Source organism: Mandrillus leucophaeus, unplaced genomic scaffold, assembly GCF_000951045.1.
Source record: "Mandrillus leucophaeus isolate KB7577 unplaced genomic scaffold, Mleu.le_1.0 Scaffold746, whole genome shotgun sequence".
Taxonomy (NCBI): Eukaryota; Metazoa; Chordata; class Mammalia; order Primates; family Cercopithecidae; genus Mandrillus; species Mandrillus leucophaeus.
In genome coordinates this window covers 1,280,611-1,308,471 of record NW_012108097.1, presented here as the reverse complement: position 1 = coordinate 1,308,471, position 27,861 = coordinate 1,280,611, and the positions used below count along the sequence as shown (strand labels likewise).

General features: G+C 36.2%; 1 protein-coding gene across 1 annotated transcript in view; it reads right to left on the bottom strand.

Moving 5' to 3' along the window:
- The window catches only part of LOC105529068 (glypican-5), a gene marked incomplete at its 3' end in the record, with an annotated part of 368,759 nt that overhangs the window by 312,361 nt on the left and 28,537 nt on the right, over positions 1-27,861 (bottom strand). Inside the window, exon 2 of the mRNA XM_011966121.1 lies at positions 11,565-11,726. Coding sequence (XP_011821511.1) covers positions 11,565-11,726 — 162 coding nt within the window. The remainder of the gene's footprint in view (positions 1-11,564; positions 11,727-27,861) is intronic.

Here is a 27,861-nt window from a genome sequence, read left to right as displayed (position 1 = left end):
ATTGATAACTATTAATATTATTTGGTTAAAAGAATTTGATTCATATAAGAACAGCAAAGGTGTTCCTATTATGAGAATTACCACTAAGACTTCAAAATTGAGTCCCAACAGTTTTAAGTTCACCATAGAACTTTACTTGCTAACTGGGTCATTGATTAATAAAGAATTCTATTTTCAATTTTTACATAAGCATGTGGTATCTTTTATAATTAAAGTGAAAACAAATTTCTCATATACAAACTCATGATTTTCATCATGTAACTTTATACAATGCTATTGCATTACACATATTCCCCCTTCAATGTTCAAAGTTATAAATTTCACTCAAGTTGATTTTATTTATTTGAATTATTTATTTATTGAACACCCTTTACTCTTAAATTATGTTAAATATTGGCAATACGTTTTGTTGTGTAGAATTGGGAATTACATCAAAATCAATTGTATTTTCATATCTAAAAATATTTTATGACAGAAATATTTGTATCCCTGTACAGAGCCAGACAGTGGAGGGACACTAGAAATCTCCTGGCTCTTTCAAGACCATTAATTACTCTTCTACCCTGTATAAGATTAGCCTCCACTGGATGTCTCTGTCACATCACCAATGTGCTTCTCTCTTTGAGAACTCTGGAGAAACTGGTCACAGTTTGTCTCACTCCAACTCCACCAACAGACTTGGAGACTCCAAAGTCCATGTGGAAGCCCCTCCTACAGCCCAGGCTTCTTTAATCCACTACCCTCCAGGCACCTCCATCACAGACGCAACCCTGATATACTTTACCATAATCAGGCCCCCCGGGCTTCAATTCTTTTCCTACTATGTCCAGGGTCCACTAAGGATCATAAGAGATACAGAAAGTGACCACATCTTGCCACCTCCACTACAAACACCCAAGTCACCATGGTGCCTCTTTTCTGTAGGCTATTATAGATTACATAACTTGACAGAGAGCTTATTTTATTATCTTACTTCATTTTATCATTTTCTAAGACAGGAGATTGCTGTCTCCCAAGCTGGAGTGTAGTGGTGCAATCATGGCTCACTGCAACCTTCCTTTTTTTTTTTAATTTAAATAGGTTTTTGAGGTACAGGTAGAGGAATTTGGTTACATGGATAAGTTCTTTAGTGGTGACTTCTTAGATTTTGGTGCACCCATCACCCAAGCAGCGTGCACTGTACCCAGTGTAGTCTTTTATCCCTCACCCACCTCCCACCCTTCCTCATAAGTCCCTAAAGTCCATTATATCATTCTTATGTCTTTGCATCCTCATAGTTTAACTCCCACTTATCAGTGAGAACATACGATGTTTGGCTTTCAATTGCTGAGTTACTTTACTTAGAAAAATGGTCTCCAACTCCATCTAGGTTGTTGCAAATGCCATTATTTTGCTCCTTTTTTATAGATGAGTCGTATTCCACAGTATATATATGTATATACACCACATTTTCTTTATCCATTCATTGACTGATGGGCATTTGGGCTGCTTCCATATTTTTGCAATTGCAAATTGTGCTGCTATAAACACGTGTGTGCAAGTGTCTTTTTCATATAATGACTCCTTTTCCTCTGGATAGATATCCAGTAGTGGGATTGCTGGATCAATATAATCAGGGTAGTTTACATTCCCACCAGTAGAGTAAAAGTGCCCCGTTTTCACCACATCCACGCCAACATCTATTATTTTTTGATTTTTTAATTATGGCCATTCTTGCAGGAGTAAAGTGGTATTACATTGTGGTTTTGATTTTCATTTCCCTGATAATTTGTGCTGTTGCGCATTTTTTCATGTTTGTTCACCATTTGCATATCTATGAGGAATAGAAGTGGTGAAAGTGGGCATCCTTGTCTTGTTCCAGTTCTCGGCGGGAAATGCTTTCAAGTTTTCCCCATTCAGTATAATGTTGGCTATGGGAAGACAGAGTGATTATTTTACAATCAAATCACACCTATCATAAAAACTTCCGTTTCAGAATAAATGTCTAAGAGGCCCCGGAAGACCTGCCCCCATGGCCTCTGTGATATCCTTTCTGATCACCCTCCATATGCTCCACACACGCTGCCTCCTTGCTGCTATTCCTCTGACAGCTGAGGCCCACCTCTACTTTACGGCTATTTCCTTGTCCTGGAATGTGTTTGTCCCAGATATCCACATGACTAACTCCTTCACTCTCTTCAAATTTTTGCTGAAATGCCCACTTTTTCCCTGATTATCCCATTTAAACTTGCAGCCCTCCAGTATTTCCGTCTCCCTCACCCTGCTCTACGTATTTTTCAAAACATTTAATACATCCTAACTTGTATCTGTATTGTGTTTATTTTCTATCTTTCCTGGCTGAAATGGGAACTATCAAGACAGAGATCTTTGTTCCATTCACCAATGCATCCAAGCACTTTAAACACAGTGCAGGCACATGCAGGCTGCCCCATGATTGCTGGATGGATGAATGGACCTCCTACCACCTTCAGCCTTCCACTGTACCTGCTCAACCACGTGTCAGCACTGCTCTACTTGTACTTTCTCCCTAGGCACTAGGAAAGGATAAAAACGAAAGCAGTCACACCATCATAGATACAGGTTTTACTGTTAAATACATGACTCCAATGTTAACCTTCTACCTGGTTTTTGGTTAATTACCTTTTCTATTTCCCACAAAAACTATTTCAAACCACATAGGCACTTCCATTTCATGTCATCCCCTGTGCTGCGGCAGGATGCACTGTTTCTATGCACATGGCCATTCAGTGTGGTCACCCCCAAAATTGAGTGTTCTGACAACAGGCAGAAGGGAGAACAGTATGCTGTCATGTGCTATATGCCACATAATAACCATGATAAATACGAATTAACATCTCATGATAAAGTAAATGGTAAAAATACATTATTGAGTTTTAAAATAATGTCTTAGATATTTTAATAGTATCATTATTTTACCTTCCCTGCAAAACTAATTAATGTGGTCACTAACCATCATAGATAAAATTTTGTAGGGTCTTGAAAAAACATAAAACCATAAGACCTCAAAATACTGAAAATGTTATTTTTTAAACTAAATAGTTACATTGGATATTTAACAGGGTAAGTCACGCTTCCAAAAACTAAATATTTTGATACAAAAATAGCTATTAAAAAAGCCCCATCAAGAAAACTGGCAAGTAATGTAATACATCAAGATATATTTCAACAAAATTTGTTAATAGAATTTATAATAGTAATAAGATAGTAATAATTTGTCATAAAATTATTACTCGATTTCACTGTAACTTTGTTCTTCACATAAAATAGACTTAACTGTATTCAAATGCTCCCTCAGTCTTTGTCTTTCCACCAGCCTCTTATAAATAGGGAGATACCCTACTTTCAATACTAAAACATTTTACTGCATAGAAATAATAATTCCATGACACATATTTGCAAAATATATTAGCTGATACCATTGGCAAAAAAAAATCCCATATTCATATACTAAGTGCACAGGGCTAAACTAGAAAATGAAACAAAACACTCACGTGAATTTTATTTTTTAACAGCATTAAAGTTTTATATATCATTATCAATATAATGGTTAAGTTTGTTCCATGGGGTAAAAATTTTTTTGAAGAATTCATAAATATTGAATTACAAAATGAGTGCCATACCACACAACACCTACATTACAATTTTCCCTTGATATATATTTCTACACATTAATTGGAAAAATGCTATTTTAATTAAGCTGATTTTATTTTTTCCTAAAATATTTAGTATAAGAAATAAAAAATCATTTAAATATAATATATTTTGGATCTTAAAAAAATTATTAACTTTGCAGATTATTATTGCTTTTAAAAGCAAACATTCCTAAGATAAATTAGTTCTGTTTTAAAATAAACTAATAATTGTTTATTTCTTTCCGTGGATTGCAAAAGTTAACATTTTGCAAAAACAAAAAAAGAGTTAACATTTGAAAATATAAAATGAACTCAATTTAACTAATACTAAAAATAAAAGATTATACACTTTGTCTATACCTTATACAGGACCACTATACTTTTTATGTTTGGTTTGAAAAAATCATTGCTCCCAAAATATCTAACAGACAACAGGCTGATCAAAAAGTATGCAGTTTACATTCATTCTGAGAATCCTGTGGTGGGTATTTAATATTTCTCTGCTTATATAATAAATGTAAGAGACTGGAAGATACATTATCTCACTATCTGGGGAGGAGAAGAGAGTATCACACAAGAGTGGGAGATCTCTGGGTCAGAGAGAATGATCTGAGAATGGTGGTTTCATGGATTGATGTTGGAGGACTGGAAAAGACTTGCAAAAATAGAAATCAACATTTAATTTGAAATTATTGAAAGTATGTGGTCTTTAGACTTTGTCTTCCTCTAACACCATCATTTCATGAAAGTTATTTAACACATACATCATGAGTGGGTTGCATGTATATAACGTGTGTGTGTTTTGGGAACTGGAAATTCGGAAAAAAATCATATACAGTTAATATGATGGGAAAGAGGCAGACAACAGCAAATTTTTAAAAAACAAGGGAGCAGAGGTAGGAGTGACCATGTGACTGCAAGCTTTGCGATGTGCAGAAACTGCGTGGGGAGCTTGGATTTCTACAGCACATAAAAAGAAATTTGAATTACTTTAGTTAAAACTTTAAGATGTAGAAATCCAATGTGATATCTGTGCCTAAGACAGAAATTTTAAATACATACAAAATGCAACATGATATATATCCTCTCTAAGTGTGTACACATGTTGGTATGATGTATTCATAAGGGAAAATTAAAAAAATACAAAATAAAGAACTGTATGTGAAGAGATATGCAGACACCTTAATAATCAGAGAGGACCACACGTTTAGAAAACAAGATACAACATCATTATTAGTTCAGTAAAACTTTTAAAATTCTGACAATACTTAAGTGTTAGGAAAAGTATGAAAATATGAGAATGCACACAAACTACTGGAGTGAGTTTAAATTGGTTTTGCTACTTAGAAGAGCAATTTTAGAAAATACCTAGTAAAGTAAACGAGTGCATAGCCTATAACCACAACTATGCTTCTATGTGTGAACCTTGGAGAAACATGTACCCATGGAGATATGATCAAGAATGTTCACTGCAACATTTCAAGTGCAAAGACAGGTTAAAATTATTAAAATATCCATCAACAGAATAAATAAATGTCACATATTTATAAAAATGAATTTTATAAATCAAATCAAATGGATAAAAGGGATGGATAGACATACAGATTAATCTCAAAAACATAACTATATGTAATATCACAAATGTCCTGTCCTTTTACTCAACACGTAAGTAGCGTTCAAGAGTCATCTCTATGATTCTCCCTGCATAAGATAAATGAATATAAGCATGACTGTAGTCCCAGCTCAGGAAGCGGAGGTTGGAGGATTATTTGAGCAACACAGTTTGAGCCCAGGAGTTTGAGAAATTGAATATCTTATTTTAAAAAGCAGGTGAATTGAGAATGAGAATATAAATGTAATTTGTGTATTTTCTTCCTTTATGCTAACAGATACCAGCTACTGTTAAGGAAGAAGAAAGAAGGAGGGAAGGAGAGAGAGAATCTCTTGTTTTATTTCACAAGTCTTCTTGCTAAGTATCATTCATTTATTCATGCAGTTCATTTAATTATATTTGCTGAATATCTGCTCTGAGTTTCAAAAATTAAAAACAAATAGCAAAATGATAAATATCTGATTAAATTCAACTCATCTAGCCAATAGATGTACAGTTCTTACATTGAAAAGGGAAAGCGTGTTTAATATAAAATCAAGAACTCTTTCACCAGCTATAAGCAAATTACTGTGCTTGCAAGATGAGATTACCATAGCCATAAGTGATATTATCATAACTATTATCTGTCAGAATTAAAACAACTAAAAGTTTACTTCTTAAAGTTTAAAAAAGAAACTTGGAAAAGTAAACCTGATCTTAGATCTATAGTTAATATTTTTCTACTATTGATATTATTTCATGTGAAGCAAGCTTTATTTCCAGCTGAAAAGTAATTTAAGCTCTTGCAACTTTTATCTAGAACAGGAAAATTGCTTGGTTTCTCATAATTAATATGAGCCTGCTGACACAGATTCAAAAGAAACAATTTTTAACATTTCAGAGATAAAGGATAGTTGAATAAAGACCAATTGCACTGATAGCTGCTGTGTTAGATAACACACTAAACCATGTACTGCCTAAAACTGAACAAGGAAAAGAATGCGATCCCATTCAGAATGCCATTGACATAAAAACTTTCATGTGCCCCTTTATAGTTTAGAAATTAATAAACTAATAAATACGTGGACATATTAGGAGTCTGAGTGATCCAGTAAAAGTAAAATGGATTTAACATTTTGACACTGTGTGCAGTCTAGTACCTAATGATGCTGGCACCCAGTAGGTGCTCAAAAGAGATATTAAATGCATCAACAGAGGAATAAAAGAAAGGAAGAAGATGGAGGGAGGCAGGAGAGAGGAAAGGAATCTCTCATTTTATTTCTGAACCATTTTCTTGCTAAGTACCATTCATTCATTTATTCATTCATTCCTTTATTCATACAGTTAATTTACTTACATTTGCTGTGTATCTGATCTCAGTGCTAGAGATAGAAACAAGCAAGTCTTCCCAACACTATCAGCAGAGGCTGCCTGTTCTCTTAACCTTGATCAAGTAATTCTTAGTGTTAAAAATAGCAATATGTCTTTATCCTTCCTAGGAATTTTTTTTTTTTTTTTTTTTTTTTTTTTTTTTTTTTTTTTTTTTTGAGATGGAGTATCGCTCTGTCGCCCAGGCTGGAGTGCAGTGGCGCGATCTGGGCTCACTGCAGGAAAAATTTTAAATATAGTCCACTTCTGTAAAGCATAGCTGTTGACTTAAATAAGATTAATGCACTCTATGCCTAATATTGTAACATTTATATAAATCTATTTGCCCTCATATTCATTAATATATTTGAATATTAACTATGTCTTGTGTCTTTTACTATGTGTGTGTGTGTGTGTGTATATATATACTTTAGTTTTACAGTAGCAGCTATATTATAGCTATATACTTTACAGTAAGTAGTATCTGTTAGCATAAAGGATAAAAATCCATTAAGTTATATTCATATTCTCAATTCACCTGCTTTTTAAATATATTTAATTTCAAGGATATTCCTACATTTCATTAAAAATAGAAATCTATTTTTTAATAAATTCCTGAATCTAATATTTCAACCCCAGAGGACAGGCTTGCCAATCTTTCAAAAACATATAATCAAGGAATAAAAATTTAATTAGTCAAGAGATAAAATCAAAAAAATGTTAATTTTTGTTCTAACTATCCCTTACAGTTAGACTCTAGCAATAACATTCATTTTTTAGAATTTTACATTTCCAGTTATATATACAGCTGGAAATTTTCCAGAATAAAGACTTAGTATCTACCATATATTTTAGAAATATATGAGCATAATGAAGTTGAGAGAAATAGGAAAAGTTTCATTTCTAAGGAAAGATATAACATTTTAACCTTATCTTCTAAATATTAAAACAAAACACAAGCTTCCAATAGTGTCTTCCAAAATATTATTTTTTACTTTTTGAAAGTCATGTTGAAATTTTTGCATAGTTAAAAATTACAAAACTAAATTTCATTATTTTATTTAAACAGAGACTTAAAAACTGAAAAATATATAAGCTGGAAAAGAGTTGCTTTTTTACAGAAGATGACATATTCTCCGTCAATTTCCCCTATTTCTCCATGCATCACACCATACTGTCATGTATAAATAAACAAAACATTTATAACAAATTTCCAAAATATTTTTAAAGCAGAAAATCTTATAGTCATAGCAAAACCACCAATGGGAAACAAATTCTCGTATTATCCCAGGCTGTTCTGCTTTATTCATAAACATTACTAAGCCCCTGAAAATGAAGAACAGTTATTGTTTGCACTGTGACAAAGCCAACATTCCTCCTTGCAAACAGCACTACTTATTTATGAACAGCAACTGACATAAGGATAGCAGTTTGCTTTTTCTGCCCTATAAAATACTGCATGGACGATTGCCCTTAGAATATAGTGAAGTCCCAGGTCATAATCATGAGTCCTTCTAAAAACAGATTTTTGGCCAGGCATGGTGGCTCATGCCTATAATCCCAGCACTTCGGAAGAACAAAGTAGGTAGATGGGTTGAGCTCAGGAGTTCGAGACCAGACAGGGCAACATGGCAAAATCCCACCTCTACAAAATATCAAAAATGAGCCAGGCAAGGTGTCATAAGCCTATAGTCCTAGCTACTCAGGAGGCTGTGGTAGGAGAATCACTTGAGCCTGCAAAGTTGAGGCTGCAGTGAGCCATGTGATCACACCATTGCACTTTGGACTGGGCAACAGAGTGAGACCCTGTCTCAAAAATTAATAATAGAAAAAATGAAAATAAGTAAAAACTAAAAGCAGATTTTTGTCTGTTCTGTTTATTTTAAGAAAATGTGGGCCGGGCATAATGGCTTACGCCTGTAATCCCAGCACTTTGGGAGGCCGAGGTGGGTAGATCATGAGGTCAGGAGTTCAAGACCAGCCTGGCCAACATGGTGAAACCCTGTCTCTCTACTAAAAATACAAAAATTAGTCGGGCGTGGTGGCACGCGTCTGTAATCCCAGCTGCTCTGGAGGCTGAGGCAAAAGAATCACTTGAACCTGGGAGGCAGAGGTGGCAGTGAGCGGAGATCACACCACTGCACTCTAGCCTGGGTGACAGAATAAGATTCCATCGTGGAAAAAAAAAAAAAAAAAGAAAAAGAAAGAAAAGAAAAGAAAAAGGAAGGAAAATCTGCCTAAAGTAAACACAAATAAATTTCTTTAAAAAACAGAGGAGTTGTCCTAGAGGCTAATTCTAGCCTAACTGGAATATTCACAGGCAGTGGACTACAGGGCCCAGTGTGAATTTCACATAGGATAATCTTAGGTCTCTTCTAACAACAGCTGTCAGCATGGCTTCCTCTCTCCCGCATGCATTTCTAACCTCCCAGCTTTCATCTAACAACAGTGTGACCTCTGCTAAATCCTCAGACCCAAGTGATCATCCTCATTGACTGTATTCAAAGGATTGCTCCAAAAAATATGTTTCCGTGGGGTCCCATAGGTCCATGAGGGAAGAGACCATACTACATTCCAATCCAATGTCTTTTATAACCTACAATATAACTCGGAAAGCAGATTAATATTGTTGAACTAGGAAATATAAACGAACTATTTGAAAACTAAAAAATCAAAAAGTAGCAAATTTACTTACATCATTTGAGAAGTTAATTGATTTCTCTATTAAATTTCTCTCAAGTAGACTGTTTCCCAAAAAAATGTATTGACTGCTTCCTTCTTATAAAGGCTTTATATTGTTTTCAGATATTTTAATTGCACAGAAACTAGATGGAGGGCATTTTACTTAATGATAAGGTAGCCTGCTCATTTATGATATGGCAAATTGATCCCTCATATTGCTTTTGGCATATATATTTAAGCTTGTTTTTACCGAAATAAGCTTAAAGCTACTTATTCAATTCGATAAAAGTGGATATTCTTATAAGGGAATTTGGTTCCAGAAAAGTTAGCCTTTAGGCAAATTTCTTTTAAATTTGTCTTCCCTTGTGATTCTTAAGTAAAACTTGACATCTACTAAGGAAGAAATAATTTATTATTAAAAAATCATATTTAAGAATGTCTCTATACTTTTTATAATTAATTTTAAATAGCAAAACTCAACCTAATGAATAAAGCAGATATAATTTAGTAAACAGAAAACAAGGTTTACATAAAATTAGCTGACACTTCAGTAGAGATGATCTCCTTAATATATATTTCTACTACTGAGATAGTTATCACTAAACTTTTAGCAGTATCACCAAAATTTTTCACTAGCCTCAATCCACCTTAAAAGTCTAAATATTCCAGGTTTCCTAACCCTTTGAACATAATGTGCTCTATCTTGATCACATATCCCAGATTCATTATGAATCCAGTTCACCGTTTTAAGCATATGCCCACCTACCACAAACTCCCTGTTGTGCTCAGACTGATATATTCACTGCATGGCTCCAAAATATATATTCCATATTGTACATACTATCCTTTTCATGAGAAGAAAATATAATTTTCTGTAGATGGTTAACGGCTTCTAACTCAGCTAAATCACAAATCTTTGTTTAAAATGTCTATCAGTAAATTGTCCTCCAACAATTTCACATGAATAAATCCTACAATAGAAATAAAGTTGTTTTGTGGGGCATCTAAAAAAGTAGCTAAATTAATAAAACCTTAAAATCTGACATTTCACACTTCCTACAAAAAAGCATTAATTCATCATGAACTACACTTTAACTTAAATTTTATTCTGATTTATTGCATTTATTTTATTTAATAACTATCATTTAAAAAATTAAAGGGCTCTGTGATTTACTTATATATGTACACAAAGCAAATCATTCAAATAGATTGACATTAATATACTTATTTAAAAGGAATACTAACAGAAGTTACATTCTGCACTGAACAAAAGTAGTAATTTGAAAAGCTGTATAATCTAGATATTTTCATTCTAGTCATATACAGAATAGCTAATGCTTTATAAGAAGAAAAATAAATTAAGCTATTTTATTGTAGTAATAAGGAATTTTATAGAAGAGATGACTAAAATAAGAAAAAGATCATGTATTTTTCAGTGTGTCTTGTAATTTTATAACCCATTAATTTTATATCTGAACATATTGCTTGAATTAAGGTTGAGTTCTTGTCTTAACTGACCCTTAAACATCCAATTAACATTTCCTATTTTACTATTTATCAGACTTGCTTGCACTTTGATATATTCCACTGGTGTTCTTATGAAAACCATATGAGGTTATAGAGAGGAAATTTCAAGAGTATTTCTTCAAATAACGGGGGCCTGTTGGGGGGGTTGGGGGCAAGGGGAGGGAGAGCATTAGGACAAATATCTAACACATGCAGGGTTCAAAACCTAGATGACGGGTTGACAGGTGCAGCAAACCACCATGGCACATGTATACCTGTGTAACAAACCTGCATGTTTTGCACGTGTATCTCAGAACTTAAAGTAAAATTTTATATAAAATAAAATTATGTGACATCCAAAAACAATTTAATAGACGAATCTATAATTATCCAGTTAAAAGCAATGAAATTTTATGTTATAGAACTTTTCCACGAAATCTAATAATTATGTCTGTTCATATTAAAGTACAGCTATGGGTCAGAATGTTGGCAGACCTGGAAGAACCCTATAGCAGTATATATTTCCAATGATCATTTCACTAATATAACAGTCCAACTCAGTTTCCCCAGTCCCACTCAATATATATGCCCACAATGACCTCAGAAACAAGTTTTGAAGGTTAGAAAAAGTTAGAATCTCATTTTATACCAGAATATTATGTAAATACAAGGAAATAAACCCAGTCAAGTTTGCCAATGTAACTATCTTAGGCAAATTACATAACACTGCCGGTCCTTAGTTGCAGAATTCAAGATCCACTTACCTTGAAAAGCAGCTGCATTTCGAGATATTAGAAACTTTAATGCAGAGCTGGATGTTTGAAGGAACTGCTGCATATCCTGGTGAGCTGCAATCTGATATCTTTCCTCCATCTTCCTGGTGCAACATGTAGGCTTTCTGGATATGCAAACGTGAAGATCAGGTCCTGGAACACACCACATTTTTCAGAATGATTACCTGTCCATTTAACAAGTATTCCATGTTTTATATCAGGTGTTATGACCAGTCCTGCACACAAAGGACTCACATTCTATGTGAGGAGTGGATTTTCTAGAGTACTTGCCATAAGAAAGTTTCTCCATTGCCCATGAACACAGTCATGAACAAAATATTCTAAACCATTAACTCTTTGCTCAAATATTATATTAACTTCTTGGTCAAATATGAAGTATCTCCACTCAATAGAAAGCAAATTAACTATTATGTAAGTACAGAGTTCAGTCAAGAAAAAGGTTTTGTTTGTGTGTGTGTGTGTTTTTTTTTTTTTTTTGCTTATTTTATCAATTCAGCCAAAATTGTTTGAAATAAATATGTTATAGATAATTATGTGGACTAAAAAAACTGCTTTTCATGGAGAAATGGAACCGAATTTTGAACATCACATAAAGGTCAAACAACTTGACCTGATTGCTCAGCTGCCATCAGGTTTGTGCTGCTTGTGAAGTAGGCAATCTCTGTGATAATGACATGCTGGGAGATCAAGGCCCCCATGGGACCAAGCTCAGCACCCAAGATTCCACTTACTATATAGCTGGTGAGAGACAATTCTCACCATTAAAAGCACTTTTTAGTTGTACAATCATATTTAGAAAAATCCTGTGAAGATGTATATTCCATGAAATGCAAAGTTATTAAGACATGAAATGTCAGCATTATGGTTACCAAAAAACCTTTGCTAGTATCACTAAACTCTCATCCTGGTGGGGACCCAGGACAAGCACCTTCATGCACAGCGGATATGCTAGAGGACAAAGAGGAAAAGATGTGGAGCACAGAGAGTGAGTGCCCAAAGAGGAAACCTGATGGAGACAGTTGATGTGAGACCCAGGGCATTCCAAGGCTACTAGATTATACGTAAAGCTCAGGACAATTTTATTTACATGATGGCCTAATATAATACAGTTATTTCCTTACTTTAGAATAAGAAGAAGAATTGTGGCCCTAAATCTCTGGGAGTTTCACAGGTTCCACATTAGTTCTTCTTCAACCAGTTTTAGATCAGCAAAATAGGTGCATGCACACAGACACACACACAAGATGCATGCACCTAACAGCCACCTTTCAAGCTCTTCCTACTTTTTCACACAGAGTTGGCCTCAGGTCTCACGTTTCCAAAAGTTGTTTCTGGGTCAGATGAAAATATGTGAAACCACTCTGAGCTGCCTGTCAACATGAGACACCAAAATCTCTAACAATTTCGGCTGTAGTTTAAGTCAGACAAATAACAAATGACAGAATTTCAGCACTTTACAAAGGCTAAGAAGCATAAAATATTCATAAGTGTCACAGTAGGTAACATTTTGGCAATTGTTTTTCACTTATCTTACCTAAAGTTACCAAAGAGCAAATTCTACTTCAAACAGTAAAATTGTTTGGAAAAAAAAAAAAAAACAAAGCTATCTTCTCAACTTTATTCCTAAATTGAAGGATTGAGGAATTAGCATCCAGAGAAAAGCAATAACAGAGACTCAGGAAAAGAATTAATGAATAAATCTTAAAGTTTATAAATATATTTAGTGTAGGAAAGACTGCTGAGGAACAAAAAGAACAATAACAGCAGATCATAGCAAACATCTCTTTGGAATTTAAATATCTAACACTGTTTTGTTAGACCAGTTCCTAAACATGGCCTGTGAAGGCCTCCAAGTTGTGACCCCTACTTTCCTCCCTCCTTCTTCAGTCTCCTCTCCGGAAACACTGGCCATTGTACTCTTCCCATCACACTCTGGCCTTATTTCAGCTCTCTGTGTTCACCAAGCTCTCTCTTGCCACACAGCCATTTTCCATGGTCTTCTCTCTGTCTCAAACACCCTCACCCTACCTGTTCTCATGCACGCATGCAGCAAACCCTCACTTATTTCATCCCCATCTATTTTTCTTTACATCTTCACTCAGTCTTTCCAAGGGGAAGTTTCCTGAAGCCCCCAGACAGCTCAAGCTCCTATGACACATTCCTGGAGAGCTACATACCTCTCCATTGCACTTAACAGGGTTGCAATTTTGTACTCTTTAATATGACTACTAATTAATTATTCCTGTGACCTATACTGTAAAGCTCCACACAGAGGATTTTTTGCTAATGATCATATCCCAATTGCCCAGCACATTGCCTAAGACATCATAAACACTCAATTTTCATTCATTAAACCAATAGTTAAGAATCTGCCATGTATATGCATTATCTCATTTAACCATCACATCAACCCTGTGATAGAGGTGCCATTACTACCACAGTTTACATATGAGGAAATGGAGGCATAAAGAGGCTTGAAAACTGTCCGGCATCACATGCCTACATACTACAAAATGGTAGCGCTGGTGTTTGGAAACAGGCAGGCTAATTCCCAAGCTCTAGTCCTCACCATTACTCCACTAAGAGGAAAATAACTGTCTTAAGTCTGTAAATGTTTGTTTACAGACAAAACTGGCCATTTTCTATTCCTGTTTTGAAAGAAGGTATCTGTTTGGTAAGTTACAAGAAAATAAATTTCAGGTTAAGAATTACCCATGAAGTTTTATTTAAAGTAAAATAGGCTAAAATATATAGAGTTCCCATTTGCCTTTTTGCCCAAATTTTAAGTGGTAGAAAGTACACCTAAAAAGATGTTACAAATTGCCTTGACTGCTATTCTAAACATGGTATAAGAGGGAAACCGTCGTGTCTTAGCAGCCACTCTGAGAAAGCATGTATAGCAATTTAGACCACTTAGCATAAGTACCTTTGTCAAGTCGATAACAGTCTGCATGGATTAATTCCGACTTTCACGTAGAATCTTGGACATTTGTAATGACAACATTAAACTAAATTCCAAACCAAATTAAGACCATACTTGAAAGATCAACTTATCTCTCCTTGGCACATTTCCATCAGTATCACTTATAAGATAAGCTTAAATAATTCACAGTTGGGGTCACAGTGAAAAGGGAAAAGAGTTGACAGGAAATGTGTTCCCTAAGTTACTATATCAGTCCAAAAGACAGACAAGATGAACAAAATCCACAGGGAAAGAGCCATCTTTTACATTCTGTTCACAGTATCAGCACAAAGGGCATAATAAGATGTTTGGGTGACATAAAGCCCAGGCTCCTATTGTAAATAGAACAGGCATCATAAGAAAGCAAAGCTAGAGTGAACCCAGATACGATTATGCATGGTAACTAGAGGTCTCTGAAGATTTCAACGCCTGGTTTCGAGGAACACGGCATGATCCCAGAATTCCATGAGACAGCAAGAGTACACAACCCAGGCTCTGGAGTGACAGTTACGTTTCTAAACAATAAAATCAAACTACAAAGGAAACAGAGTACTAAAAACAAAACTAAAAATAAAACAGTATATGCCTCAATGAAGGAGACTTCAACCAGAATTATGGGGATATTTCTGAATTCTCACCCAGAAGCAGCAGTAGTGGTTAACACATCTTCCTTTCAGTTCTCTAGCATAAGAAATTTACAGATTATCTACCTGCTTGTATATTTTTAATATGTTAAATAGAAATATCAGGAGGCAGTCTAGAAATATGGTGGCAGTGGCAGTGGCAGCATCATTTTCACTATCTCCAAATCCCCACATAAAACCAGATAGAACTAGAAAACCAACCCCCAAAAAACAAAAACAAAATCAGATGACATGATATCCCCACAAACTTTAAAATACAAACAGAATGGGGAGAAACCAGCAATAGGCACAAGATCTTCATGGTATCAGAGGAGGGCACAGGGTAGAAGAAAGATGCAACGGAGGAATGTCTGAAGGATCTGAGATCAGGAGAACCCCAAACTACTGAGCAGGAGTCACAGGAATGCACAGAGACCCACTTGAGAATACAGTCGCTCCCCACTTAACCATGGTTCCACTTTCCATGCTTTCAGCTCCCCACAGTCAATCACAGTCTGAAAATATTAAACAGGAAATTCCAGAACTAAAAATCTCATAAGATTTTGCCCGGGTGTGGTGACTCATGCCTGTAATCCCAGCACTTTGGGAGGCCAAGAGCAGATCACTTGAGGTCAGGAGTTTGAGACCAGCCTGGCCAACACAGCAAAACCCCATTTCTACTACCACTACAAAAATTAGTCGGGCATGGTGGCATGTACCTGTAATCCCAGATACTCAGGAGACTGAGGCAGCAGAATCACTTGTACTTGGGAGGTGAAGGTTACTGTGAGCCAAGATCACGCCACTGCCCTCAAGCCTGGGGGACAGAGTGAGACTCTGTCTCAAAAAAAAAAAAAAAAAACCAGAAACTCATAAGGTTTAAATTGCTTGCTATTCTGAGTAGTATGATAAAATCTCATGCTTTCCTGATCCATCCCACCTAGGGAGTCGATCACCCCTTTGTTCAGGAGATCTCCGTTGTCTATGCTCCACACTCTAATTAGTCACTTTCTAGCCCTCTTGGTGGTCAGATCCACTGTCCCGGTGTGGCAGTGTTTGTAAATGGCTCCAAAGCACAAGAGTAATAATGCTGGCAATCTGGATTTGCCCACAGTGCTTCACTTACGTGAAAAGGTAAAAGTTCTTCAGTTAATAAGAAAAGAAAAAATAACGATATGCTGAGTTTACTAAGATCTACATAAGAATGAATTTTCTATCCATGAAATTGTGAAGAAAGGAAAAATAATTTGTGCTAGTTTTGCCATCGCAATTCAAACTGAAAAGTTACGGCCACAGTGCATAAGTACTCAATTAAGATGGAAAAGTATTCAATGTGTGGGTGGAAGACATGAACGGAAACGTTCTGACTGACAGCAGTTGCGTTTGGTTCTATCTGATGCTTCAGGGATCTACTGTGGGTCTTGGAACGTATTCCTTACAAGTAAAGGTGGCTCCTGTAGCAGCTGAAACTGGGAGAATTTTGCCCCCTCAATCATTAAATGTGTTCTATCGACCCATGATAGAAAAGAAGGAACAAGAGCAGTCCCCACCCCAGTAAACTCTTACACAGGTCCAGCAGGGCTTCTTTCCAGGACAGAATCACACAGAACAGAGAAAATTCTGTAAGTGGAATCAAAATGCAACAGAAAAGAGATTCAGGACACAGAGAAAGTCTAGCCCAAAGTGCAAAGGAAAATAAATCCAGAAAATCACATAAAACAAACTTCCACATTTGTAAACACTACACAAAAACAATAGAAGAGGAAGCTCTGCAATGTTAGAGAAGCTATGCTGAAGCCTGTCTCAATAAAAATGTTAAGTAAAACAAACACTAACTTTATATAAAATAAACAACAAAAATATTAAGGTCATTACTCTGCGTTACTATAATAAAGAAGAGAATAAGAAACAGAATAATATCCCACAGACAAGAAAACATATGCCGGAATGATAAGCTCCCCTCCAAAAAAGATCAAAAATTTAGCCATACTATTTCAAAACAAGCTGAAAGACAATGACACAAAATATGAAAGAACAACATATGTCAGAATTTTAAAACTCAGATATGAGGTGATAGTACTCAGGATAAAAACTAAAGATGAAAGAAAATAATTCCAAATGAAGCCTCACTAGAAGGAACACAAGAGCCAGTCACACAAACGTAATACCTTAAGAGAAATAGAAAATTAAAAATAAAAACTTTGAAAAATCAAAAAGAATGAAAGAATTTGGAAGATAGTGACAACAAATACCAAAGTGAGATATTGATCATGTGAGCCCCTGAAGAAACAACAGGATAAATACTAAAAACTGTACTTCATGTCACTGAAATTGTTGTGAATCTAATATGGGATAAACAAATAAGCAGTTTTTGAATGTAATTCTGTCTTCTAATTCCATCCTGTATTCTTGAAAATCCGGATTATTAGTGTGGAAGAACGGAGATACAGACATGATAAAGAAGAAGTTAAGTAAGACTCTTGAATTTGAATTAGAACTAATATGAACTCATAAAGAAGTTTACCTTTAAAAAGTATGTAATTCCTACCTTCCCCAAAAAGACCCCAAAACAACCACTAACCAGAGAGCAAAGGGCATTCCTCATGCCCGGATTATGGTCTTGAAGCACCATTTCCTCAAGAAGAAATCAGTGCTTCTTGAAGAAATGGCTCATTCTTCTGGGGCAGAAAATCTGTCAGATGACAGTCTGACTAAAACATCTTATGCAGCAGATAGCAAAGAATCTATCAAATAACTACAAGGCCATATCAAAAGAACACAGGAACTATGTTAGTCTGCTTGGGCTACCATGACAAAATACCACGGACTGGAGCTTAAACAACAGAAATGTATTTTCTCATAGTTCTGGAGGCTGGAAGTTTAAAGTCAGGGTGCACACTGGGTTGGTCTCTCGTTGGCTTGCATATGACCATCTTCTCTCTGTGCCCTCACATGGCCGTTTCTCTGTGCACACAGACTCCTGGTGTCCCTTCCTCTTCTTCTGATGACAACAGTCATATTGGATTAGGGTCCTACCCTTGTGGCCTCATGTAACCTTAATTACCTGCTTAATCTCTAAGTCCATCTCTAAATACAATCATATTGGGAGCTTTAATATAAATATTGGGGAGACACAATTTTGGTTATGAAAGAAGCCACCTTCAAAATGTTTGCAGTGGCCAAATATGAGACAATTTGAGCTTTAATAATAATTGTAATGGATTGCAACCAACCAAATATGCTTAAATCCATGGGACTGTATTGATTGTTTTAAGTCTGTCAGCTTTGGAGGATGATGAGGGAAGATTATATTAATTTGGAAAATAGTAAATAAAAAGAAAGAAGCAAATAGGTATCCTTCCTTTTGGATATGAACCGTATCAGTAAATAACCAAACAGCAGATAGAAGAAGCCTCTCTTCATAATAAATAATAAGAGAAATAATAAAATGTGAATGTCACCATTAATCTCCAAGGAACTGATGGATATAGGCGTTAAGCAACAATAGCTGCTAAAATCACAGAGACAACCAGACCTTAAGTGCCTTCTACAGTCCCTGCCAAATACCAGCTAACGTCTTGCCGAAGGAATCAAACCTGAGTCTGATCTTGTCTCTGAATCCAGCTGCCAAAATGGAAGAAACACAAAGCACTAAGGAACATTCTTGTTGCCACCATGAGTATGCAATCAGCAATATACAGACTGGAAAACTCTGAAAGCCAAGTGGTCCAGATTCTCAACCGATATATAAGGAAAAGAAAGAGATGGAGGGAGACCTGGTATGTTACAAGAGTTATACAAAATAATAAAGTTCTAGAGATCTGTTGCACAATACTGTGCTTATAGATAGCAATACTATAACACACACATAAACATTTATTAAGAGAGTAGATGTCATGTTCTATATTTTCATCATAAAAAAAGGAGAGACATAGAAGATATAACAAATGTTCTTTTAAAATGGGCAACACATGGAGGTGATAAAAACTACTTTTTACAACAAAAGAAATCATTATACAAATAGTATAGTGGTAACTTAGTGATAAGAGAATATTTTGTTAATAGAATGGGACTCATAGAAGGACTTTCAAGATACTGCCAAAAGTTTCAAGTTTTCAACCTGGGTGGTAGTTACAAGGATGTTCAACTTATAATAACTTATTAAGCCATACATTTGTGTGACTTCCTGTGTCTATGATTTATTTTATAATAAAAAATATTTTTAAAGTAGGATTGCTGGTTGATAATACGCATTCTCCTTTTATTTCAACTTTTACCTCTCCTCTAGTTAACTCACAGGATTTTTATAATTGTAGCACGTTAGCTTTACTGATGGTAGACATAGAGAAGAGTCTTTGGTACCAATACGTTGAGATCAAGACATATTTACCAGAGTGGATGTTACATGTTATGAAATACCAAATGCTCACCAGATGAAAACAGAGCCTTGAAATTCACAATAGAAAACTGATAGTTGGTAAACTTGCTCCTCCTACCTTTTCTAAGACTATCTTCTTTACATACATTCAAGAACTGAGAGGAGTTTTGGAAATGTTATAATGGCAGAAGGGTTTTGACTGACACACATGTAATCTTTCATCTATATAGAATAAAAAATACTTAAGACCATTGATCTAGAACAATCTGCTGAGAGCTAGCCAGCATCTGTGCCTCCTGCTGGAATTTTCTTTGAAAATCCAGGAAAGCAAAGGTCCCAGGAAAGCAAAGTTTTCTCTCTTCTACTGAAAATGAATTTGATGGTGCAAAGGTGCAAGGTTTGCAAATGCCATAGTCATTTTCAAGCTCAGAGTAAAGTCTTGATCCACCATAGGTTCTCCAATCACCTGCAATATAAAGAAATCTAGCCAATACAATAGCAACAATATTTCCCAGGGTAATAGCATGCCAAACCATTTACTTTCTTCTATGATTTATCCCACAACTTCGAAGGGACTTTATACTTAAATGAAGGTCTGATAACACCTCTTTAATGGCTACTCAAGTTCCCTGCCCTGAAGTGAAAATGAACCTTATATGTCCAAGAAACAAAAAGGGTCCGACTTACAGTATGGCTACACTATCTTACAGATAGTAACCATTAACTCTGGGAAAATGCAACAGACTTGAAAGCCCTAGAGAGTGGACAAAAGAGGGAAGATTCTGAAGAGGAGTCAATATTTGAAGGGAGAGAAAAAGCAGAAGATTAGTTTTCTATCTCTATGGCCTTTAGCTTGAGGATATTCCACGTACAAAGTGACTCAAATAGAAAACTCATAGTTTTTCTGGACTGAAGAACTAGAAGACAGAGATTGGGGCAATCAGAGTTTCTAGAAAGTGAAGAGGGAATACCAGGGAAGAGAGGGCCAGAGAGCAAGAACCTAGTTTCTGTGTAAACTCTGCCCAATCTCTGGCCGATCTCTGAACCGCACCTCACATAACTAGAGCAAACTATAAGCAGCCTAGCTCTTGGCAAGCTAAGGATGAAGGAACTGAATGAAAATTACAGTTGTTGCCCAAGAGACAGTGATAGTTTGAGTCCAAACGAGTTATGTTACTCCTAAGAAAAACATATCATAACTAAGCAATATAATAGAATCCAGAGTCACAACAATATAACATTCATAGTGTCCAAGGGACAATCTAAAATTACTGAACATATGAAGAGTCAGTATAACATGACTGTATTCAAGAGATAAGTCAATAACTTAAGGCCAACCCCAGACATTAGAATTAACAGAGAAATGCTTTAAAGTAGCTATTACAACTATCTCCAATGAGGTAAAAGAACATAAACTCAGAATAGATTACAGGACAGAGATTCTCCGCAGGAGAAAGAACAAAATGGAAATTCTGTAACTGAAAAATATATAAAATAAAAAGTTCACTGTGTGAGCTTGAAAGCTGAGTAGAGTTGACAGAGGAGAGTTAATAAACTTGAAGACAGACCCATAGAAAATAATGTGATCTGAAGAAGACAGAGGAAAAGATTAAAAATAAATAGATGATGGGTGGATAGACGGATGAAAGGAACAAGACTTAGGGACCTGTGGGATAATAGCAAAAAGTCTAACATAGGTAAGATTGGAGTCTCAGAGGCAAGAAGAGAGGAAAGAGGGATGGTAAAATATTCCATGAAAAAATTACTGTAAATTTCTCAAATTTGGTGAACACCACAAATTAACAAATTTAAGAAGCTCACTGAACCCCAAGCCAAATGAAGGCAAAGAAAATCATGTCTAAGAACATTATAGTCAAATTAATAAAAATCTAAGAAAAAAGGAAAAGGCAAGAATCTCAGGATGTAAACAAAGGGGAGAAAAACAGGAGATGAGGTTGGTTCACACGGGGCCTTATAGATCATACTTAAGAATTGTATCGCAATGATGATAGCAACTTGATTACAATGACAGGAGTAACTTGATTTTATTTGTTTCTTAAAATTTCACTCTAATGGTAATTTTGAGAATCAGTATTTCTATATTGCAAATGAGAGTTAGGACTAGGGTGAAAGTAAGAAGTGGGTAAGTTTAATACATATACTGAAGGTAGAAGATAACCTGGAGAGCAATGCCTTGAGTAAGACTTGGCAGCTGATAGAGAGAGGGGAATCAAGGATAATCCTTAGATTTTAGCTTGAGAAACTGCATAAATTATGAGTACCATCAAGAGAAAAGAAGAATACACAAGCAACAGGTTTGCAAGAAAAAAGAAAAACAGAATTCAGCTTTGGAAATAAGAAGGCTATTAGACATCCAATTAAAGATACAGAAATAATATTTGAATATGCAAATTTAGAACCCAGGAAAAAGATGCAGATTGAAAATATAAACTGGGACACATGAAACAAATGATGGTATCAAATACTGAAGATTTTTATAAGATCACCTAAGGAGAAAGTTTAGTTAATGAAGTTTAGAAGATCTCTCAATTTTAGTACTATTTACACTTGGGGCTAGATAATTCTTTTTTTGTCGGGGAGCTGTCTTGAACCCTGCAAGATGCTTAGCAGCATTCCTGAACTCTACCCATCGGATGCCACTAGCATGTGTCTACGTACACACCAGCTATAACAATCAAAATGTCTCTAGACATTGCTGAATGTCTCCCCTTGGGTATAACCATCTCTGGTTGAGAACCACTGGCCAACACAAAGCTGGAGTCATGCCAATATGAATTGGAACAGAGGAGAAAGCCTTCAAAAGAGCCTGGGAAGAATCAGTCGATGGAGTAGAAGATTAAAAAAGAAAATAAGAAAAAGTATGGTTTATTCAAGAGTTTTACTTTGCTTTCCTGAACATTTGCTTATGTGTAATTAATTGGTACTACTTCTTTCCTAAGACTATGAGCTCCAATAGGATAAGAACCACCTTCATCTTCTTTCCAAGTGACTACCACAGTACCTGGCACAGAAGACCTTCAGTAAAGTGTTAGCCTCCTTCCCTTTCTCCCTAAAGGCACATATAATATTTTATAAGAAACCTAGTAAGACACCATCTTAGCTCAAAATGAATGAGATCATCTTAAATATATATATAAGAAGAACATATTGCTGAGGACATAAAAAACTGGTTCAGTAAGCCATTTGAAATAGCATTTGTGGCTATTGTATTTATATTTTTACAAATATTTTTCCTTAATGTACTGTTGTAATTTATAGATTTGTGTTTTTTACTCCACAAAATACAGGCACTGTCCTATAAAAGTATATGTTATTATTTATTAAGATGAAAAAATTCAGAAGAGTATTAAGTATTTAGCTATTATGAGTTTTTATTGTTCTTGATTCAATAAAAATAAGTAACATTTGGCAACTGACAAATTCAGACTAAGGTCAACATAATATTCACAGATAGAAGAGTAATACTGTTCCTCATATATATAAATGGCATCACTGATCCAACAGATTGAGTACAGTTTTTCCAGCCATGGTCGATTAATGTCCATACAAAACCACATACTTAAGTTTTAACTTTTATAACCAATCACAAGCATATCTAATATGAAAGGATATTTTCTGTGTTCACTAATTCAAGCCAAGGTATGCTAAACAGAATACCCCTTCTCAAACCTGAAATCATGAATTTTGAGTCAACAAGTAACATTCTGCTACAGGTCAACCAGCTTAGGAGACAAAAGGCCTACACATACACACACACACACACACACACACACACACACACACACACAAAGACACAGAGCAGCAGCAGCAGCAGCATATCCAGCTACATGAGGGATGAAAAACTCAACTGCAGTCTGATCCCCTAAGTTTTAAAAGAGACCTCAAATTATTCTATAGCTTTTTTGCCAACTCACCAGAAAGACTATCTCAATAACCAACAACCCACACTATTTCTCTAAATGAAACCATACCCACATGGCACAGCCCCTGCAATCCGGCCTGAAGAAGATATTCTGAACTATCTGGCACATGAAATTAAGCATTACCTCTTGCTTTTCAAGGATCGATTTGCTTCAACTGATCTATATGTACTAAAGACCTTGCTGGTAATGAAGTTGGAGGTGAGATGGAAAGACACCTTCAATGATAAATGTAGCTCAGACCAAAATTATTTATCGAGTTACAATAGATACTTCCTTTGGCATCAGCCCACCTCAATAATAACCCCATTTTCTCTGAGAACAGCTCTCTCAACATCCCCGTCCATGGGGACATATTGCCAGCCATATGTGTGTAATGTGACCCCACACCTCTGATTAGTTTGTTGACCTGAAGGTGAACATATAACTCAAACAGAGCCAATTGAATTTTTTTACCTGGGAATTTATAGTTGTAACACAGAGTCTAGTCTGTTTGTGGTCAGAGTGTTTTATATATAATTAGGAGAGAAGTGTCCATTCTATTTCACCATGGAGACGAAATACAGCAAATGGAGTAGAAAAATGGAAGGAAAATCATCTGAGCTCTCTACATTTCCTGTTTTAATTCTTTTCTGAGACCCAGTGAATAGTTAATATACTAGTAAGAAGGTAGTAGGAGAAGACAGATTGATCGACACATTATACAGAAAGATCTAGGAACCCTGAAATACACGAGAGTGGAAAACCCAGTCAAATAAACCAGATGTAGAAATAATGGGTGGGGAGACAGAGTGGTTTTGAGTACAGAATCATGATTGACACTCAAAATTGTCCCATCTCAATCACCAGGGCTTTTGTGTGCCCAGAAATAAATAATGAATCGAAAATAAACTGTAGGCTGGGCACAGTGGCTCATACCTGTAATCCCAGCACTTTGGGAGGCCTAGGCAAGAGGATTGCTTGAGCCCAGGAGTTTGAGACCAACCTGGGCAACATGGCAAACAAATCCCATCTCTACAAAAAATAGAAAAATTAGCCAGTCATGGTAGCACGCACCTGTGCTCCCAGCTACTTAGAAGGCGGAGGTGAGAGGATTGCTTGAGCCCAGGAGGTCAAGGCTGCAGTAAGCTGTGATCACACCACTGCACTCCAGCCTATGTAACAGAGCGAGACCCTGTCTCAATTAATCAATCAATTCTATTACTTGGCACATCACCAGCTCTATAAGAGGGAACCCCCACTGCCACCATGTTTAACACACACATTCATGGAAATAGTGTTGCTCAGATGCTTGCAAATAAAAATAAACAAAAATCCAACCCAAATTGGCAAAAATCATAAGGGATTTCATTGGTCTAGAAAACTAAAAGTATAGAGTGAGTATAACGTTAGTTACCCTTGACACAGCTGCTTATACAGTTTTACAGAAGGCTTCTTCCTCTCTGCCTCTCCACTGTCTTCCACAGATTTTGCTTCATCCTGAGTTTCTTTATGGTGAGCACCCCCCAAAACTCTGCCTCAAGTAGCACAATGGCTGCTGTGATTCAGTCCACACCACTCAGAAGAAGAGAAAGTATCCTCAATCCAGTCTTTACAGAAGAAGAAAAACTTCTCTCAGAAGTCCCAGCAAACTTCTCATCCTATTTTATTGACTTTATTGGCGTAACAGTCCACATCTAAATAAGCACTGTGGCCAAAACATGAGGTATGTTGACTGGTTTAAGTCAACTAGGATCTGTCTTCCCAAGGGCACAGTTGGCTATCAGTGTGGCTAACCCTGGACCTGAGGTATGCCCATCTGACTATAGTCAGGTCAAAGAGATAGAAATGTCATGGCATCTCCTTAAAAATATTTGTGCTAAAATTTATCCTGTTCCCACCATCCTTTTTTCCTTCTGGATTTCTAGAGGAACCTTAGAAGCCACGTATCCAGTATGGTAGAATCTCCATGGTAGCACTGGGCTGTTCAACTCTTCAAGGTATCAAAAAGAAAAAGAAAAATGTTATTTAAGCCACTGTATATTATGGTCTCTGTTGCAGCATTTTAGCCTGTTCTTTAAAAGCACAGTTTCTTGACTCTTGCACTCTTTTATCTTTTATACTGCTGCTAGAGTGTGTAATCTAACACAGAAATATGACGGTGCTATCCCAGCTTAAAGCTCTTCCACGTATCCTTGCTCCTCACAATAGTGTTTCTAAAATTTTAAAGGTAGTCTATGGATACTTGCATCATAACCATGGAAGAGGACAAGGCAAACTGCTTCAATGAAAATGAAGATTCCCAAACAGGTTGAATCAGGATGTCTTGGATATCTTTATTTCTAAAAGTTACCACAAGTGTTTGTTTTGCATAACGAATATTGAGAGCCACTGACCTTTTCTCTGTCTCACACCATCAACTCTAGTGCCACTGACTCACCTGGAATCCTCTGATCACAGTGTTGTTCCATCACTTCCATAACTTTATACTATTTCTCCCTTAGGTGAGAATACCCTTGGCATCTCTCTTCTTCCAATCCTTCTACTAAACATTCTATCATCTTTCCATATTCAGGTCATTATTTTCTGAGGGCCCATATTAGAATTAACCAATCTCTACTTGGATCCCCATTCAAACCTCTTCCAATCAGTACCATATCCTGCAGAACTTTTTATAATTTTATTTCATATCTCCTCTCCTCTAAACTGTCACCTTCTTGGGGACATAGACCATGTAATATTTCTCCCTTATCCAGCAGCTAACTGGTGTTTGTTAAAGACAAACAAAAAAAAAAGAATGAAAAAAATCCAGTCATCTGTATTAGTCTATGAGTTGCCTTGAAGAGTAACTAAATTTTTTTTATTAAAACAGATGCTCATGCCAGGCACAGTTGTTCACACCTGTAATCCCAGTACTTTGGGAGGCCAAGGTAGGCGAACCACTTGAGGCCGGAAGTTCGAGACCAACCTGGCCAACATGGTGAAATCCCATCTCTACTAAAAATATAAAAATTAGCCAGGTGCAGTGGTGGATGCCTGTAATCCCAGCTACTTGGGAGGCTGAGGCATGAGAATTGCTTGAACCTAGGAAGCAGAGGTTGCAGTGAGCCAAGATCATGCCACTGCACTCTAACCTGGGCAACAGAGTGAGACTATGTGTCAAAAAGAAAAGAAAACAAAACAAAGCCCAGATGCTCATAAACTAGATAGATTTTTAAATATACTATAAGTAAAACAAGATTTTTTTCCTAAAACAAACTTGAAAGTGGTATGTTGTACGAAAAATGTCCCTAGAGAAGCTTTATGTTCAAATAAGCACTTGTTCCCTTAGAATTACTTAAAACTTCGCATTAACAAAACAAAACAAAAAAAATTCTTTCAAATTTCTTGAATTTTGAGATTTAAAAAAAGAATACAGGAAGTTCTCATCAAATGATTAAATAGTGACAGCGATAGGAGGCAGACAAATTCCTAGGTAGACAGGGACACATCCCCAGTGAAACTCAACCTTCAAGCCAAGGACAGTCTGAAGCCTGAACACCAACCTACCAGTTTGGAATACAGTACACAGACTGGAGAATTTCCATTTTCATTTGGTGCACTCAGCCCCTGATTGGTCCTGGGCCAAGGTCCAAGACCAAGCCTCAGCCCCTGATTGGTTCTTTACACTATCATACCTCATTCTAAATGATGCTTTTTTTCCAAGCCTACCCATAAGCCAATCAGCATGCATTTCCCTATTCTAAGACCATAAATACCCCAGATTCAACCTTACAGCCAGCAACCCACTTTTGTGTCTCCTCTTGCTGCTGAGGGCTTTCTTTCATCACTCAAAACAATTCTACTCTGCCTTACTCACTCTCCAGTGACTGCATACATCATTCCTCTTGGTCATGAGACAAGAACTTGCAACTCACCAAACTGCGGGAGTGAAAGAGCTATAACACTCACTGAACTATGGGAGTGAAGAAACTGCAACAATAGGATAGCAAATAAACACATTGTATTAGTCCATTTTCACACTATTATAAAGACATACTCAAGACTGGGTAATTTGTATAGACAAGAGGTTTAATTGACTCACATTTCCGCATGGGTGGGAAGACCTCAGAAAACTTACAATCATGGCCGAAGGGGAAGAGGCACATCTTACATGGTGTCAGGCAAGACAGACTCTGTGTGCCAGCTCAGGAAAAACCACCATTTAAAAACCATTAGATCTCGTGAGAATTCACTCACTATCACGAGAACAGCATGGGGGAAACAGCTCCCATAACCTAATCACTTCGTCCCAGATCTCTCCATCAACACCTGGGGATATCAATTTATGATGAAATTTTAGGTGGGGACACAGCCAAACCATATAATTTCACCCCTGGCCCCT